Source organism: Glossina fuscipes, unplaced genomic scaffold (genome assembly GCF_014805625.2).
Source record: "Glossina fuscipes isolate IAEA_lab_2018 unplaced genomic scaffold, Yale_Gfus_2 3, whole genome shotgun sequence".
NCBI lineage: Eukaryota > Metazoa > Arthropoda > Insecta > Diptera > Glossinidae > Glossina > Glossina fuscipes.
In genome coordinates, this window is record NW_023998417.1 from 5,487,307 (window position 1) to 5,507,447 (window position 20,141).

The 20,141-nt window shown below is 32.1% G+C and overlaps 1 protein-coding gene across 7 annotated transcripts in view; it reads left to right on the forward strand.

Moving 5' to 3' along the window:
- Positions 1-19,635, forward strand: part of LOC119635153 (polypyrimidine tract-binding protein 2) — a 246,453-nt gene extending 226,818 nt beyond the window's left edge. For all 7 annotated transcript variants that reach the window (XM_038029762.1, XM_038029763.1, XM_038029764.1 and 4 more), the window contains 4 exons: positions 5,961-6,053; positions 16,480-16,696; positions 19,284-19,361; positions 19,457-19,635. In XM_038029762.1, coding sequence (XP_037885690.1) covers positions 5,961-6,053; positions 16,480-16,696; positions 19,284-19,361; positions 19,457-19,589 — 521 coding nt within the window. In that variant the 3' untranslated portion in view covers positions 19,590-19,635. The remainder of the gene's footprint in view (positions 1-5,960; positions 6,054-16,479; positions 16,697-19,283; positions 19,362-19,456) is intronic.
- The last annotated feature ends 506 nt before the right edge of the window (positions 19,636-20,141 follow it).

Consider the following 20,141-nt stretch of genomic DNA (forward strand, 5'->3'; position numbering starts at 1 on the left):
CAATGCAAAGCGAAAGTAGTAATTGTTGCGTAGTATTATTTCTTCTAAGTAATATTTGTGCGAGATTATTTGCGAATTGAAATAAAGCCAAAGAATTTAACAAATAAGAAAACAACTACATTTTCATACTCTTATAATATTGGGTGGGTCCAGCCGATTTTTTCTATTATGTCCAGCAACAGTCTATGAGTAACAAGTAAAAACACCCGAAACAAAGGGTTTTACGATTTTTGTTGCATAGCCGCGCTGACGCGTTATAAGCGTGTCTTTTGTTTTTATAGCTTGCTTCGGCGCGTTATAAAGATATTAAAAAAAAAAGATTTAATTATGATAGATTGTAGAATTGAGTGGCTTGCTCGACTTTTCGCATTTTTATAATAGGGTGTTACAACAGCGTCGCCCAAAAGAATATAGGTTCAGTTTTTTATAGACCGATTCGCTGTAATTTATGATTCATCAGTCAAAAAAAGCACTTTCTTCTTTCCTTTTAAAACATAGTGGTTTTCTCAATTTACTTGGCGTACTATAGGCGATTTAGATCATTAGCAAACGGCAGGCAGCATGCAAAAAAGCTTCCAATGTTTCTGCCAATAACTTCATTTTTGCGATCTGGGGTGAATGTTCATAACAGACGGACAGACAGACAGGATTAAATTCATTCGGAAGTTTTGACAAAACGAAAATACTCCTCGTACTCGTCGGTCATGGGCGGTATAAAAGTAGGGCGAAATGCTACTTCTATTATATACGTCCAGGTTTTGCTATAATTATTTAAGTAAATAATATAAGACTTCTATGTATTTATTTTCTATCTCTCGAGAGTTCGCTCTTGAGGATTCATTTCATTTCATTGAAACGAATTAATAAATGTGTATATATAAAAAAGGATTTAAATTTAGTTCTCTTCAACGAAACACTAGAAAAATATTTCCATATTTTATCTAAAAGGAACAACAAAAAAAAAAAAAAAAAGAAGACGAAGACAAAGAAGAAGAGGAAGAGGAAGAGGAAAAAAAGAAAAAAGATTGAACTTTATTAAAAAAAAACAAAAAGCCAAAAATAGCAAATTATCGCTAAAATATATCTTCATCAGCCATAAACACACATCGTGGTATCTTTAACGAAGTTAAACTAATGTTACCCTCGAGAATATATTTACTAAAGCTTTTTCCAAATTGTTACTAAACCAGAAGCAGAGCACCGTGAAGCCATATAGTACCTTACCAAACAATAATAAATTATTACCATAGATAAAAAAAGAAAGAAAGAAAACTGAATTTTAAAAAAAAATTCACTTTTTTGTTTTTTTTTCTTTTTGCTCATAGATTTTTGCGTTTTGCTACATACGCTTAAAACCTAACCTAAAAATATTGCATACACAATACTTTTTGCTTTGGATTTAAAATGAAATAATGGACTTTTTATTCCCCTATACTGGAAATATTTCCATTTTGTCTCTCTGCTGCCTTAAGATGATTTTCGTTTCAAATGTATTTTTTTATTTTATTAATTTATTAACTAATTTTCGTATGTCGTTGTTTTGTGTAATAAATTCAAAGCACTGAAGTCAGTGGTAAGGTACTCTGAAGTACTTGAAATAATTTTCATGCGCTTTTTGCAGTTTTCCCAAAAAAATTTTTTTTTTTTTATCTACTAGAAGTGGGAGATCAACGTGTGTTACACTAATTGAAAAAATTTCATCCATCACCACCTAATAAATTTGTTTTATCACTCATTTCAGTTATAATAGGCTCGCAATTAATTTACTTATCATCTCTAGCTGTGTTCGTCCATTTCATGTTTCTTTGTTTGGCTTTGAAATATTTGTTAAGTTGAGAATGTTGAGACTTTATAACAACATTGGAATAATCGCAAATGGATATATCAGCGAATAAAAGTTCTATCCGTTTTATGAGTTTATTGAGTTCCTACAGTGTCGGCTATGTCTGCTCATCTACTAAAAATTTGCTGGAATTACTTTTAAAAACTAACATATTATATAGAATAGCAGGGATATTGAAAACCACTTTACTTTACTTTGATCATTTAAAGGTTAAATCAATCTAAAATTTTTAGTGCTGCATATTAGGACTAAGCAATTTATAAAAAGTTCTTCACTAAATAGCAAATTTTTATGTGTTCTATGCTGCAATTACCTAAAGGTTAACATTAGTGTTTGTTATATATATATATATATATATTTTTGTTTTTTTTTTTGTTTTTTTCCTACTTATAAAATGCAAAAAAAAAATTTTATGTATATAAATAGTATACACTTGAAGTAGAATTCGTTTGTTTAGTGGCGGCACACGTGAAGCTTACCAAAAAATGGAACGTCGGCATGCAGTTAATGTGTGACGGCTGCATTGCTGCTCAGTCATATATATGTATACAGCTGTATGGTTTTTTTTGTTTTTATTTTTTTTGCTTTTTCTTCTACACACATACTTGATGGTGGTACGTAGCATTTTAACAATAATAATCTCTCTTAGGTTTTTCTTCTTTTTTTTTTTTTTTTGTTTTTTTCTTCTCTTGCTTTTGCGTGCATATTTGTAAACCTGTATATTTGGTGCAGCATAGCATTCTCGTATATTTGATTTCTTGTGCTTTTTCTCGGTTTTCTGCTCCGCAGCAATACTCTGTAGGATATCCGGGCCAAAACAACCATTTGCACTTTTAAGTAAACCATCTTTTCCACCAATCGGCTTGGGGGCCAATTTGTGTATTCAATTCGAATGAACAAACGAATCCAACCAAACATATACTCCAATAATGTTTATTCGCTTGTTTTTCTGGTTGAATGCGTCGTTATTTTGGCAAGTACGTTTGCAATATATACAGAGAGAGAGAGTAACGCTTGGCAGAGATTTCAAAGAATGCAATCTTTTCTCCTCTTCTTTTCGCATATATATACATATCGCGACAATTTCAATTATTAAAGAAATTTACTCCAGGCTTAATACACTTTCTTTTCTTTCAAACTAATCGATAAACAATGTTTAGATATGTTAAGACTAAGGTAAGGTTAGGAAGAAAAGACGATTCTGACTCACAAGAATGCATCATATGGTGATCGCAGGCAGGAGGGAAAGATTTTAACAAGCCTCATTACAAAAACAATTTTATTATAAAAAGTAAGTTAAAATAGTAATAGGCGCAGAAGAAAAGAAAAAGTGCTCGAGAAGTAATCGGATTACCAAATATTGCTTTACAAGATCGCGTGCAATCAGTAAAGGTGAAAATGAACGACATTCAAATTCAAGCTGTTAAATAGGTCACTGCAGTTAAGTAATCTATTAAATTGTTCTCGACCTTTTCCTGCTTATTATTTTCTCAATACAATTGCAGCTAAGTTTTGAATATTTGTCTTCAATATGCGTATAATGCGCAAAATTAAATTCTTTGAAATTTCTGTTTGCCTGCCAATGTCGTCGTCGTCGTCGTCGTCGTCGTCGTCGTCGTCTAGTGTGTATAATACCATCTAATCAAATTTCAAATACAATTCTGTTTAATGATTTACTGATTAGATATCTCGAACCTGTAACAGCAATCGACAACTACGCAATATTACCATAAACGTGTACTTCATTTTAATCGCTTTAATGTACTTACACTTGTTGTTTTGTGTTGTCCCTGCCTCCATTAGAGAACGAACTGCTGTGCGTTCTGTGTGTGAAAGAATAATCAATAATTTCTATACCTAACTAAACGTTGCTCTGCTTGTTGCTGTGCTTGTTGCTGCTATTGCTTTATTGCGTTGATACCTTTGCCTTACTGTTGTTATTGTATATTGCATAAATAGGCCAAATCTACTGTCAGCCCAAAAAGTTCTTCGACTTAAAATTAATATTGTTGTTGTGTTGCGTGTGTTCTCTTGTTGTAACAAGTTAAAAGTTTTGAATACTAGCTTAACAACCACTAACGTTAAATAAGAAAAAAATATCGTTTTATTTTATGCGTCCGTATCGTCTGCTTAGCTTCTAAGATAGATGGAGCGGGCAATTGTTAATAATTTCCTTAGCTGATCTTGTGTTGCGGTTACTTTACGTTGTTATCGGCAATGATGGTAAATCCCTCTGCGGAAGCAACAACAAAGTAATAACATCGTGTGTTTTGTCATCATCTTCGCAAACCTAATATAGTCCAACTTTTACTTTGAAGTTTATTTAAAATATTGTAGTTTTCAAAGTCTTCTTTATTTTTTATTTTTATTTGTTTTTTTCATTTTTCTTCTTCTTTTTCTTCGTCTTATATTTATGTGAAAATTCTTTTATTTTTTTTTTTATTTATTTACTTAAAAAACTTTTCCCAAGCAACCACTGCTTTTATATGCATATGTATATGCTGTTGAGGTTTTATGTGAATCTGAGAGATTCCGGTCTTCCCCCCTCCACTCTCCCATCCCTCAACCATCATCTTGTTCGTTCATAACATATAATCTCTTAAGAAAAGTTACGCCAAGCCACGATTTATGACTTTGTTTTAATATTTTCTTTTAAACTATACGCAAATAAAAATATATAAATATATATATATATATATATATATATACATATATACATGTATACATATATATATATATACATATATATGTACCAAATGTAATGTATAGTATACATGTATACATTTATGTAAAGTAATATTGGTTAAAGCTTACGACGATTCCGCACAGTGCAAACTTTCATGGCACGAACATATTCCTCCAACAGTTTAATATATTCTGCAAGAGAAAATGAATGATTGACGACTGGAATGTGCTTTAATACTTTTTGGGTAATAATTGAAAATAATTATATTTATTTCACCTTTCGCCACAAAAAACTTTATGGGCTTATGGGCTTATGCTATGTTTTTTTTTTTTTTTTTTGGTCATTCCTAGTATAGAGAAATGAGAAATCTTTTAAAGTAACTTAAAACTGTTTTCGACTAACTAACTTACCTTTTATTAAATTACAAAATTATTGAGAAAAAGCGGTAAAATAATCTGGACCTGTTGCAGTACATCGATTAGGACCAGCAAATTTCCAATCAGGTTTTTTTTAACGATTTACTCGCTTTCAACTTTTCGTAGCCACATAAAGAAAATCCTGTTCTTTGGACCATCAGGAGAATCTAACGTATTATAAGCCATTCTTAATACATGCTGCAAGGCGATGTTTAAGACGCATAACAAGGCTTCAGTCCTATGTGGCAACTCTCTCTTTCTCTCTTTCTCTGTTCTGTTTCATAAGCACGATAAGAGCATTCATTTAGTTTTATTAACTCTCTGTTGGAACGGGCAAAAGGATCGGTTGAGAGGGCCTATAAATAAATAACTCGATCGACATTTTCAATCTCCATGCCCAAGATAGCTAATTTTAGATAAAAACAAAATTGTCATAGATAGGTCTCGGGAACAATTGTTGCTAACATACCGACCCGTTGCGCGTCTTGGTCTAATTCATAAAATTAGAGATGGAGGCAAGAACATATTTAAAGAAGTCTTTTCATAGGATGTGGGGGAATCGATTTAGTCATGTCCGTCCTTATGTCCGTCGATTAGCAGACTGAAATTGAACAACAAGGTGCTTAAAGGTGGGCAGGTCCGCTTGCACAGCTATCAAGATGGACCACCAGATTGTGCAGATGAGCAAATTTTTTAACGAACACGTGCCCATAATAACTGAAAAGTTGAATCAGCCGGAAAAAATTGAGAATGAAAAAAAACCCCTTGAGCGATCCGATCCAATTTCACAATTAATATTCAAAAATGTAGAGAATTTGACATATTTATTTTACTTTAAGTAAAAATTATTTATTATTCATTTCAAAGCGAATATATATTCATTCGTAAGCTTACACTGCAACCACATATGCATATATATACATATTTTGAGAATGAATGCATTAATCGAGTTAATTAATAAATATTAATTATATCGGCTCACTCTTTCAATTATTTATTTCTTTTTCTCGTGCAGGTGTTTATGGCGATGTGCAACGTGTAAAGATTTTATACAATAAAAAGGATTCTGCTCTTATACAAATGGCCGAACCACAGCAAGCTTATTTGGGTAAGTAAAAAATAAACCAAAAAAAAAAAAAAAAAAAAAAAACGGAAAAAATTAACAACAACAACAATGAAAATATGCACACAAAATATAAAATGCATATAAAATGTCCTGCAGAATGCGTATAAAAGAAACGCCGCGGCTTTATCCTACATAAAATATTCGGAAAAATATGTACAAAGTAGTGCCTGAAGCATTTTTTTGGTCAACTCAATAAACATTATTTTCTTACATTTACACACGCACATAAAGACGCAACAGTGATACATGATTTTATTTCACTTCTCCGGTCGGTTATTTAACTTATTTATAGCTCACGCATATATAAAACCACACACAAAACACACAACATATGTGTCATAATCAGCTTTTTCCACTTGTTCGTCTTCTACTACTTTTCTGCCACCTGAAGTAATAACTGGCATAATCAGGCCCCTTAATAAAATCTTAATTTCTTTTCCTATTAAATATGAACTTTGTTTATAAATTTGATTAAAATGAATTTCTTCTCTTTCAATATATATATATATATCTTTGAATAAATGCAATAAATGCTCGTAGGGATTCTAATATAATATACACTCGTCCAGCTGTGTGCCCAGCGCTGCTACTGCGAAAAGATTTATAGGAAATGAAATTTATTTTATACAAGATATATATATACATATATATTTACGTATATTATTAAGTGTAATATGTCGTGCTGTGTGCACCTTAGGAAAGATTTTATTTTTTCCATTTTTGTTTTTTTTCTTCTTTAACTTTAACATTTTCCTTCTGTTTGCTTTTCCGCCTTTGTCAGCGTAAATATGAAAAGTTGTCATCATAAAGAACCGGCTCGATTATTAATCGCTTCTCTTGTCAATTTCAATGTTGATTTTCTTGATTTATTTTATTTAATTTTCCTTTGCTTTTTTTTTTTCTTCATATCTTAAAAAGTCATAACAAAAGTGTATGGGATGCATCTATCGGATTTTGCATTTTACAGTTAGGTTTCCATTGTAACAATCGTGTTTCACATAGAAGATATATACGTAACTGACACTTCATATTAAATGACACGCCTTTACAATTTAAATTCTGCTTTTTATTCAAGTTTTTAGTAGTTAAACGTTACCTCATTTATATGGCTCTTAGTAACTGCATATGTATATGTTTTGATGCGGAATTTCGGTGACGCTTTTAATCATTTTTTCCAATTATCTTTGCACAAGAAAAGCATATCTTCCATCATTTTGTAGCTGAGGCAAAAAACCACACTTTTTATCCAGGTTTTCAAGAAAGATAAAAACGTTTTTCCCGCTTTGTTAGCGGAAAAATATGAACCGACGTGACGTTGCCCGTCTGTCTCTTTAAAAACGCGGACAAAGGGCGAAGACTTTTGCTGCTCGACACAGTTCATCAGGGAGAATCCATATTTGCAGCATTAGCCACACTGCCCTACCCCCTAACAAAAATTTATAATAATCGCTAGTAGAGGATGAATAAGCTAAGAGCTCCCTCGGCTTCCTCGGTTTGAGGAATTCTTTTTTGACGTGTGCTACTAAACACTTACAATGGGACACTTTAATTTGGTTTGAATTTAGTTTCGTAGGCCTCGACAATCGAGCTTTTTTGTAGGGGTCTGAGAAATTTGTGCATAGGTTTCTAAGGTTTCTAGATTTCGAACTCTTTACTGGATATTCTTACTGTTACTCTTTATATATACTATTATGAGCAGCAATAGCACAATGCCTAAATTTGCTGCTTTTTTACATAGGTTTTTAATCAGAAACTCAAACATACGCGCAAACTATGTACAAGACATTCAACTTGAATGTATATCACAAAAAAAAAAAGACAACAACAGTCCGCTCAGCAGCGAGACCATTATCGTTATCATCATCATCGGAGGACGATATAGTTGGATCCATTCAAACCATTAAAATACTAATTCGTTTTGTAAACTACTTTCTTGCTCCACGAACTATCGAAACTTAACTTGAATGTGAAGTCTTAGAATAAATTTCTTCCGAATTTACACGAAATCCCCTATAAATGGTAGAATATTTATAGTATAACATTATTGTCATTGTCCCTCGTATCATATCGTGCTTGCACTGTGTGTTAAATTTATGAGCACGAGCTGGGCATATAGTTAAGAGTACTTGAAAAATAAATAATAAAAATATTTATATAACAGAAATTATTTGCGAGAGCAATATGAATATGCGGAATATATTTTCAGATAAAATAACCATTGGATCACAACAAATGCAGAAGATATATATAAAAAGAAAAAAAAACAGTACAATTAAAATGAAGTTGAAATTTACATATACGTGTTAACCTCGTTCGTTATTCCTCGAATACGCATAATAGAGTAGTATATTATTACCACTTATACAACCTGGCTTCTAGATAAGATTGGAGAAATTTCCTATATAAACATGTGATTAATATTTTAGTTTATACATAAATAAGCAAACGAACGAACTACGAAACGAACTATATATTATGCATGATGTGCGGCGTGCATATATGTGTGCGTTTAAATATTATAAAGTTAGGCTCACTTACGTTAATAAGAATTTAGCTTCAATATTTATTGGCTTTTCGCTTACGACATGGCATTAGTTAGTCGGATAATTAATATAATTAAGCTAATCAGAAACGTTACCATTGAGTGAGAAACTCACACAACAAAATCCCTTTAAATCGTTCATTTCAAGCAAATTGTTGCTAGTGGAAATCGACAGTTGTGGCTAAACAGCTATGACCGAAGTATAGAACGCATAGTTTATAAATCCACGTGTAATAATATCCCTTAAATTATGCGAAAAAATAACATGTGGAATTTTCGCTTTTTTTTTTTTTTTTTTTTTTTTTTTTAATAGTTTCCACTGAAAGATTCCCGCTATCCCCGATATCATCCCATACCAAAATTAATTTTTTGTCTTATTATTATGCGGAAAATAAAATCTGGAATTATCAATTTTTCTATGTGACCAGATGTACGTACGCACACAGAGCAACCAATTAAAAAAGTAATTGCTTAATTCCGATAACACCTGGTTTTCATTATTTTATTTAATAGGCGGGCAGTGGCTGGCTTGCTTCTCGCTTCTCGCTTCTCTCCATTAGATTTTGTATTTCAAGAAGTTATTTAATAGTTTTACTAAGAGACATTACATTGGCTATTAAATATTGTAGATTCGTATGAAAATGAATGAAAATATTTCAATAAAATCATTGGCGAAATATTATATTGAGAAAATGTCACAGAAGACTCTTCATATATGCGCCGAAAATTCAACTATTTTTTTACATACAATTTATGATTCCAGAAATAAATAGAGAGTTGATGGCCGCAGCCTAATATTGGATGTGCGTTATGGTATTATGACTTTACTTACGTGGCATAGTTACAAGTCTGCCGCACAGAGGTTGGTTTGAGCTCGCAAACATTGAGTTAATAGTCGGGGATTCTTATTTGCTCGACCACTTACGCAACAAGCTTCCGTTTACACGTTTTGATACACTGGAGAATTGTATTTATGTTGGCGATTGAAACTAAATGATTTATTTCTCTGGCTCTTTCTTAATTTCAGTTTGAAATGTTAGCCTCTCTTACTCGATTAAACATCTATTCCATTATTTCAAGATAATTTAAATTCATTTAACCTTGTAAAATTGATGAATCCGAAAGGAGACTTTCTCTCAAAGTACCTGAGATAAGATAACCATTGCCAAATCAATTATTGGACAATCTGTTAATTGTCGAACCATCACATATCCGACATTAGTCCGCCGAACTTGTCAAATACTTGTACGGCTGCCTACAGTTATTACATGTATTGTGTTCTTGAGCAAAAATAGAATCGTGAGGGTTCATGTATTGAAGATGCCGTTCAACCGGGGTAAAGAAAGTGATTGTTAATTTTTTCAACGCACACATAATCTCTAAAATCTTTGTAAAATTCTTATGGTTATGTTATAGATAAAATAACAACCTTTCGCGTTCTTTATGGGTATTGTATTTGTCCGTATAAAAGGAAAACAATTTTCATTTATGTCGCACATTCGCTTAAATGTGAAAAAAGTATATATGTAAATGATACATATGAGGCATTAGCAAAACATATATATATATATATATATCTATTAAAATCCAATACGTTATACATCGAAAAGGAAAAATAAATAAAAACAAATGATTATTTGGTGGTGGAGGCGTATGAATATATTTAAATAGTTTTAACAACGAATTTACGCGTACATACACATATGCATTGTCATGTTGCAGTTCGTGGATGCATTAAATGCTTCTTTTTGCTTTTTTTTTTTTTTTTTTTGTAGTGAAATAGCTTTCTCCAATAAGAAGTAAAAGAAGCAACCGATTATTTTTTTATTTTTTATTTTTTTTTTTTTTTAACAGGCAGCATAATTAAAAATTCAGCTGTCATTTTCAATCACTGTGCAAATGACAACATGCGAGACACAGCAAACACAATGAATGAAAATATGTTGTGGCAGCGGAAATATGTGAAAATGTGCAGTATAGTACGCCTACAAACACACACGCCCGTATATGTGTTTTTTAATTGTAATTAAAAGTTTATTAATAATTAACAGACTTATGTGTCGTCACTAGCAAACCGTATAAATAGTACTAATAAAAATTCTTTGGGAATAACTACAGTTGTGTTCAAATAATTTTCCATATTATGTACACATGTCAAGGCGGCGTACCATCACCAAAAAAACAACAAAAATAACAAAAAAAAAAAAAAAAAAAAAATGAAAGAAAAACCTTTTCGAAGAAATTCTAAATATATTTAATTTATTTGAAAATAACGCGCACTTACACACTCACTTGGTGCTTGAAAACTTCGATGTCTTTCACTAAATAGCGACGTGTACTAGGTTCTAATTAAAGGGAAAGCAAAAACTTTATGACAAGTATTTAATTATATTCGGCAAAAATGCATTAGTCATGATATTACATACATTCAAACATGTCTTGTTATGCTAGAAACATCCATATATGCATATATATATGTATTTATATATATATATATATATATTCTACATGAACTTTAAAGTTTTCAATTAATAACTTGTACGTATACGTAGGCAAAACGTAGCCCATATAACCGTGTAGATCCCTCTTGTTACTGAATATAATATATATATATATATATATATATAAAGAGTACAAATAAGACTAAATTATTAAGTTTTCTGATGCCAAAGTATTTTATATGATACCACAACTTGTGGTATACATTTTGTAAACACACAAGTGTGTATACGGATAATGAATGGAGAGAGAGGTTTCTATATCAAAACATTTCTCTACTTTTGATACGCACTTACCTAGACAACGAATATAATATATAACAATATTATATTATATATGTACATACATGGATTCGTTAATATTCGCAAACACATATATATTTATATATATATATATATATATATATATGTACATTTAAGGCTTGTAAGTCCATTTGGTGCTATTAAAGTTTATTTTCTATTGCTTACCATACTTTTTAACAATGTCTCTGATAAATTTTTAGAACATCTGTGTCCTTTCAATTATAAGACACATCTTTTGCACATGTTCTCTTATGTGTAGGTGTGGTGTCCCTTTATATTATAAATATACCGAAATAAGTATATTATTAAATAAGCTTGTGTATAGAAATTTCCTTCTATTGAGTAAATTATAATAACAAGGTTCGATAGGAGGGGAGCACAACAGCACACATTGCTTTTTTGGACCATTTCACATTAAAATTTTGCTAAAGGGTGATTAAAGTTTTCCTAACGAGCAGACGTGAACACATGTGCACAAATAAGAAATAAGGAGCGTATGGCGAATCAAGGGAAAAGTTATAAAAAATTTCTCTTTTCATTCCTTGATAAGATCGACCAACTTGGAATGGAACCGATTTTTTTTTTTGTTGTTTCTCATAATTGCCATAATTTATATCGATATAGAGAATATAGAAAGTTATTTACTGTTATCACAGTCTTTCGTAGCGGTGCCCTGTCTCTCGTCAATATTATCTAACTGGGATTAAGTTGGACAAGAGAGAAGTAAGGAAATTATATTCCTCTAAAAATATAACTCGAATACCTATTATTAATTCTATGTTAAATTGTACTCTTCTTGGAATGAATCTCGAATACTTGTTGGGTACCTTCTGAAGTAGTCGTTCTATGTTACTCCTTGACTGTAAGATACGATTGAGGATATTTTTTCACTTTTCATATTGATATAAATTATAGGTCGCCCTAGGCTATTAATGAAAATGGAACCAAGCCATGCACGCTACTCTGATGAATCGGGCTAACATGAGTTTTTTTTTTTCTGCGTCTAATTCTTACTTATCGACAAAAACGACTAACTAAGTGGTAGATTAGTATTAGTTTGCATTCAGCTGATGGCGGTTGTAATTGAGCCTTCTTATATATTTATTTTATAAATCAATAAATCAATTAAACATCCTACACATACACTTTATTCGTTTTTGTGTCAGCAGGTTTCTTATATCTCGTTGTTACTTTCCATGAAAACACTGCTATCCCATGACAGGGAAAACGACACCAATATCATCCACGGGTGTGTTGCAACACGCTATAAATTACTGTGAAACTATTTTCACTATAAAATACTAAAAGTTGGAACTTGTTGTCGCTACAAAAGGCTTACTATCATATTGTTTTGAGGGAGTCTTCGTAAGGGTAGGAGTGAAAAGAATTCTTACGGCCCATCCATATTTTCCACATTGCCATATATATTTAGGTTTCGTTGATTCTTCAGCGATATGATGTGTTTTTCAAAGTTCGATGATTAGAATTAGGAAAGAAGGTTGGAAGAGTACGCTAAACCAAAAATCGATTTCTAATAGTGTACCCTTTGGCATAAATATATCAAAATAATATATTTCGAGTTAATTGACATGGAATTTATCAAGAGACGTCGGATAAACGGTTCTGCGAATTCGCGTATGAGTGTATCGCAATACCGGCCCAGTTTATGGAAAATGAATTTTTTTAATTCATTATTTTTGCAAATAAAAATTTATGCTAAATTTTTTTGGTTTAAAATGTGCGTATCATTATTGACTCCACGACAAAATGAAAGCATAAAGATTTAATTTGAATTTGCATTTGAATTAATTTTGGTGCGCTTTCTCCGACATTCTTTTAGAATACCGAACGTGCTTCATAACGTTTACACAGCGTTGCATGATCAGGAAAGGCAAGTGCGCTGTACCGAACAAATTTTTTTTATAGAAAAGTCCGTCTTGAAATGCGCCGGACAAAATAAAAGTTAGCTAAAATAATCTTACACTTAATCAACGCATACTTCTTAGCCTATATGTTGTCATGTCTGCTCATATCTTTTTCAAAAATTCATAAATTTGAATACATTTGCCATATATTTGCAAACATATCGCCAGGGTCATGGTTATTGAGATTGCTACTCCCAAAGGATGGCATAATAAAAGCTGTTGTGGCGACAACGACAATAATATTGAAATAAAATTTAGGACAATATTCTGAGGACAATTCTCTCGAGTAGAAGCGAAATGAAGCATTAAATTTCCAACCATCAATGTAAACAAAATCAATAAGCGAGATTGTCGATTGTGTACGATGCACAATACAATCACAAATAGTACCTGAAACTCTCTAACAAATAAATTTGAAACCATTGCGTTGCGTTAGTAGAGATATTAAATAGTAACGAAAGCGAAAATTACAACTTTGTTGAACGTGTATAAAAGGTGTTCCTCAGATTTCACTATTAAGTCCCAAAACATTTGAAAACTTTTTTATATTGCAATCTGATGATATCGATGACGATGACACGTAGAAACTATAATGCTATGTAAGAGAAATCCAATGATGATTGTTAGTCGGCAGCGAGATGTTATAAAAATTATCCCCAAAGTAAAAGCCAGTTAATAAGCCTAGTATATGCAAAGCAGTCAAAATGTTTCCCAATATCTGGTATTATTCTTAACTTTTGGCGATTAGGAAGGTGCGGTACAAAATCGTCATAGTCATGTCAGTACGCTTGTCTCTTATTATTTACTGATAAGATGAAGACTCAGATTTAGAAACAACGCAAGCTTTCAAACTCATTAGAGTTTTTTCAGTCCCTTAATTTTTAACCCAGTATAGCCCCGTCATTGAAGGAAAGGGTGCAACTTGACATAATCATGTTAGTGTGTTAGTGTCCTATTGTTAGTACATTTAGATGATAGATACTCATGATGACCGCGAAACTCAAACTCCGTATAGTCCTGCCAATCTTTCTGTCTTTTCCTTGTTGTCCTTAAACCTATAGATATTTTTGATCACTTTCAAATAAACTCTCTGGCTTTATAAATGCTTTTGATGGGAGCAAATTTTATATTCATGTCACAATCAATGTCACTTTGTTTGTTTGCTTGCCTTCTCAGGAGTCATAAAAATGTTAGGTGAAAGCTTCAACTTGTGTGCACGATAATGCCTATATTAGGCAAATGACATGCAAACCTTCTATCTTGCTTTTAATCCGACTTTAGTTTAATTCAGTGTTAAATTGTCTTGATTGGTGGTCAATATGTCAAGAGCTAATACGATTAAATATAACCTCCTTAAAATATAGTCAGTGTATTTTGGAACACCCTTATATATATAAATATACCTATATATACCAATATATATAACACTTCTATTTGCCCTGGAAATTTAAATGTGAACACTATTCCATTTGCACAATTTCGATGACTTTAAACAATGACTACGAAATTGTGTACTTATGGACACTTTGGTTGTGTCCGTAACTAAAAACAGGCGCGTGTGTGCATACCTAGGTGTAAATTTTTTTAAACCTTTATTATTGTGCATGTGGTGTTAGTGGTAGGTAGTATTGTGTATATTATTGTGAGAGAGTGTTTCGCACAAATAAATTTGTTAATAATTTATAAATGTGTGCAATAAAAGCGAAACATATTTGTATTGCTTCTCGTCGGTAACTCGTTGTTGTATACCTTTTCGCAAGTCTGCTGCCTGTAAGCAAGCTTGTGTGTGCATATAAATAACCCGAACCCTCTAACAACGTATATTTTCAACTCAATTCAATATTCAATTGATGCATCTAGTAGTGTGTGTGTGCTTCCAGCTCAATTCGTTCCATGTGCCCCCCCTCCCCACCCCTTTCCCCTCAAACTTCACTCTTTGACCGGCCGTCTCACCTGAAATTATTTGTCTATATACCCTCGAGGCACATTAGAAATTTACTACACATATGTAGTAGACTTATATACATACACTCGTACTCATACACTAATGCTCAGGACGCAAGTCTGTCATTAATATATCGATGGACAGGCAGCGTAGTTTAAGGTTATATTGTATATGCATGTTGGTTATACTCAGCTTTCACTCTATAAAAGTTGTGTGAATGTTTTAATGGAAAAATGTTATAAATATTATGTATATAGGGCGTGTGGTGTGGGAGGTTGTTTTTCAATTTACCAAAAATTTTCAATAAATTTAAATGAATTCCTAAGAATTGATGCGCATGCATACATGCAGACAAACAGACGGACAGACAGACGACTGCTGCTGCTAATCTACTTTACCTTATTAAAGTTACACAAAAATATGTTTACTTACTTTTTCTGCTCTATTTTTTTGTTTCTTGCTTTTTCTTCTTCTTTTTCTTCTTTTTTTTTTTTTTTTTTTTTTTTTTTTGTCTATTTCTACATATTTTATGCAAACACATCTTCTTGCAATTTCTAAAGCAAATATTTGTACTCCGTAGCAGGTACACTACTACTGCTGCCTGCTTGCTACTTACTCTCTTTTCAATCAACTTCAAGTTAAGACACATAAACAAACAAATATATGTTGTTGTACTGTACACTAAGGTTATGTGTACACTCACATTTATTTGCATTCAACCATTTCTCTCAACTAACTCAAGCATATAAAGTTTTATTCACATTTTCTCAAAATAAGCATAAAAATAAAACCAAAGAAGCATAAAATAATGCTGTGTTGTGTTGTGTTGTGTTGTGTGGCCTTCCCTCTTCTTAAATTGTTGCCTACTAACATTCATCTATAATTCACCTGCACACCGGGGCGCCAAAGCCTGTCAATTTGAAGCATATATACGTTATACGCTCTTACCAAAATGCATCTTAGGTGATTAATTTTTATTGGTATCGATTTTCAGTAGTTTTGCTGGAATCACTCGCTCTTTTCGTTTTTTTGTTTTTTTTTTTTTTTTTTTTATTCCTTTGCTTTTTATTTATTTGTTTTTTTTTTTGTTTTTTGTAGCCAAAAATAAAAACATTTTTTTTTGTTTTTCTTTTGTTTTTATGACTATTTCGTGCTCTCTCTTTCGATAAATTAATTGTTGTATTTGTTGTTGCAGCTATGAATCACCTCGACAAATTGCGCTTGTGGGGTAAGGCGATACGTGTTATGGCCAGCAAACATCAGGCCGTACAACTGCCAAAGGAGGGACAACCGGATGCCGGCCTTACTCGTGACTATTCTCAAAATCCGTTGCATAGATTCAAGAAACCAGGCAGCAAAAATTATCAAAATATTTATCCACCATCGGCAACACTGCATTTAAGTAACATTCCGTAAGTGAATAAAAAATTTTTCATTTCTTCTTATTTTTATCTCTTTTTTTATCACACACTACCTGGCGAATAGCAATTGTAATCTTTTTGTGGTAGTGTACAAGACGAATAAATGATTTAAAGATATCCTGCGCCATTCATTATCTTATGATTTCAGAAATTCTCATATGATTTTACCAGAGATCAAAAAAAAAATTTTCCTTTTTCATTGACAGGCTATAAAAACTCTCTCAGTGAGAGAGAGTCCATAATCAACAACTAACCCAGTTTACTCGATATCGAAAACAAGTATATGTACATAAAAGTCTTTCTAAATATCATACAAATGCAACTTTTCCATTGGGGAAACAATAATGATAACAGATATGATAATAGAAGGAGCCCTTAAATTACTATGGTTTCTATCTTTTCTCACTTTTCTCTTTATACACTAAGTGAGAACACAAGCTTCACGTAAAATCCGAACACAGCCAAAACATAGAAACTGGGCTATAGTGTAATCTATTTTAACATAGCTATGCAATTTAAAGAACTTCAATGCTCTGCCTATAGAAGTATTACTTGTCGTTGAACAGATAAGATAGAAAGTGAAAAATGAAATGAAAAAAAGGTCTCCTCTTAAGGACCCTTCTTACTTTAGCTAAAATTGGAAATACATATATGTAAATGGATCAACGTGAATTCCGCATATCTAGGTTATGTTCGGCGTTCAAAAAGTATTTGTAGTGTAGAGTTTTTAAGCGCCATTATATATGCCTTGAAAACTATATTCCGCAAATATTTATCAAAATGCGGGCAAATATTGCGGGTTTGGTTTTTCAAGAATAAGAAGAATGGATTATAGAAAAAAAAAAAAAAAAAATTATTATTTTATTATTATTCTTTTATTAATAATATTATATTGAACTGTGCCCCGTACTTTTAGATTCTATTCATTTACTTAGTATTTTGCTTTTTTCTTTTCAATCAGAAAAAAAATTTTTATTTTTATTCATATTTGCACAATTTCAATAATAAGATTGACTTATAGAAGAAATTTCTAATGAAGCAAAATGCACACATAGTGCTCTATTGTCCAATTATCGAAAAAATTACCCTGGTCGTGAATAAATTATATTCGTTATCAACTAACAACCACATCCTTCGCTTTATATGCGAATGGTTAGGTCCAGCCACACTTTAAATTGATCATGATCTCTGCATAATACCGATTCTCACTTAGTAGGCCAAGTCAGTCAAATGAAACAATAATCCAGGATCTGCATAGATTTTCTTACGACTGGCAAATCAATATATTGATTCTAATTGGTGTGTGGATGTGTAGCTTATAATGAACGCTTGATTGAATGTTTATTCCAACTTTCAAGCTACGATCGCAACTTGTTTCCTTATTTCCTGCTCTCACAGAACCTTGCAATGTTTATACACTTGTAGACGACCATCGCTGAGTGACCTACCACCCATAAGAAAAAGTAACCCTACTGCGTTCTAAAAATAGTGAAAATGATTCTAAACACCAGATAACTTCCAGCAGTGCTGACCACTCACACTTTCTTCAAAGAGAACTTTTATTGAAAGGAAAATTTCTTTATTGTCGATTAGTGAATCTAATGTTGTAGATATTCGGACACATACATGAGAAGATATATATATATATAAATATATATATATATATAAATAATTCTGTTGGCAAATTGTTGATCCAAATAATCTCAATCCACATAAATAGAGTCATATACGCTGTAGATAATGTCGACAGCTGTCATCCATTTTATTTATCTCGTATTCATAAAGTTATCGACTGCTGATTATAATGGTAAATCTACTATAGTGTTTGGTATCATTTTGACATCGTGCGGTGAATACCGAACAACAGCAATTTAAAATTTTTTAATAGATATTTTTCTTTTTTTCTTTAATTTATAAACATATATACAGATTCGCAAGCGCGCTTGTGAATATATATATTCATGGGTATGTTTATGTGTCTATGGCACATTGTCAACTATGATACAATTATAATAAATTTGCATGCGGTATCCCGCTGCCAAATGCATTTTTCTTTTAACTTTACCACCAACCCACAACAAGCACAGCCACACAAATAGAGACAGGGAGACAGCCCGACCGAGCAGGGAGGCGCAGGACGATAGGATATATATATATAAGCTAGTAGTAGTAGCAATAGGGTAGGGAGAAACGTATATCCGCCATTTAAACGTGAATCGCGTATCATCCAATCGGAAAACCTGTTAAAGCGGATGCCGGTTGCGGCGAGTGTGTTTGTGTGTGCGTGTGTGCGCGTTCGCGTTCGCGTTCGTGTTGTGATAGTTGTATTGAAGAAAAACGCCTGCAGGCATGATTATTAAATTTTCAAGGCTCAGCACGATATAAATGAAAGCCAGACACACCACGTCATTTATTTTTATTATAATTTTTTTTTTGTTTTTTTTCTGTCTTTTTATTTTTTTTTTGTTTTTTGTTTGCGCTTCTTTCTTTCGTTCATTTTGTGCAAATAATTTTAAAAAATGATGATTAGAGATAAAGTAAAAAATTCACGCTTCATTTTGTATATGTATATTTATAGATCATCTTGTACTGAAGAGGATATTAAAGAAGCCTTCACTTCAAATAATTTTGAGGTTAAAGCTTTTAAATTTTTCCCGTAAGTACTTTATATGTGAAGAAATATATTTTCCGTTATATATACTTGTTAAGTGTGTATTGTTTTTTACTTTATCCATTGACAATAAATGACAGTAAGGACCGTAAAATGGCTTTGCTGCAGCTTTCATCCGTGGAAGAAGCCGTCTTGGCTTTAATTAAAATGCACAATCATCAGTTGTCGGAATCGAATCATTTACGCGTCAGTTTCTCGAAATCAAATATCTGAAATAACTCAATATCGTCAGCAACAGCAACAACAATAACAGCAACAGCAGTAGCCGCAGCAGCAACAACAACAACACCTTTTGTTACCAGTACTACTACTACTACAACAACTACTACTACTACTACTACTACTACAACCGCTATAGCAACTACTACTACTAATACTACTATTACTACGACTATTACTACAACAACAATAGCAGCGACAGTAATTACAAATACAACAACAACGGCAGCAACATTAGCTGCAACAACAGCAACAACAACAACATCCATAGGAACGACTAAACATAAAGTTTACGTATAAGTGAAAATCTATGAGATTTAAGTTGAATAAAAAAGCAAAAAAAAGAAAAAAAAAATAATAATAACATCTAGAACTATATAAAACAAACAAACGCATATAAGGCAGCAAAATATAGTATTAAATACTAAACTACAACAACAACAACAACAGCAACAAATAAACAAAAACGAAAAGTAAAAAAAAAAAAAACCATAAAACGGACACAATATATAGAAAATAACTAAAACAGTAGTAACTTACAATAGC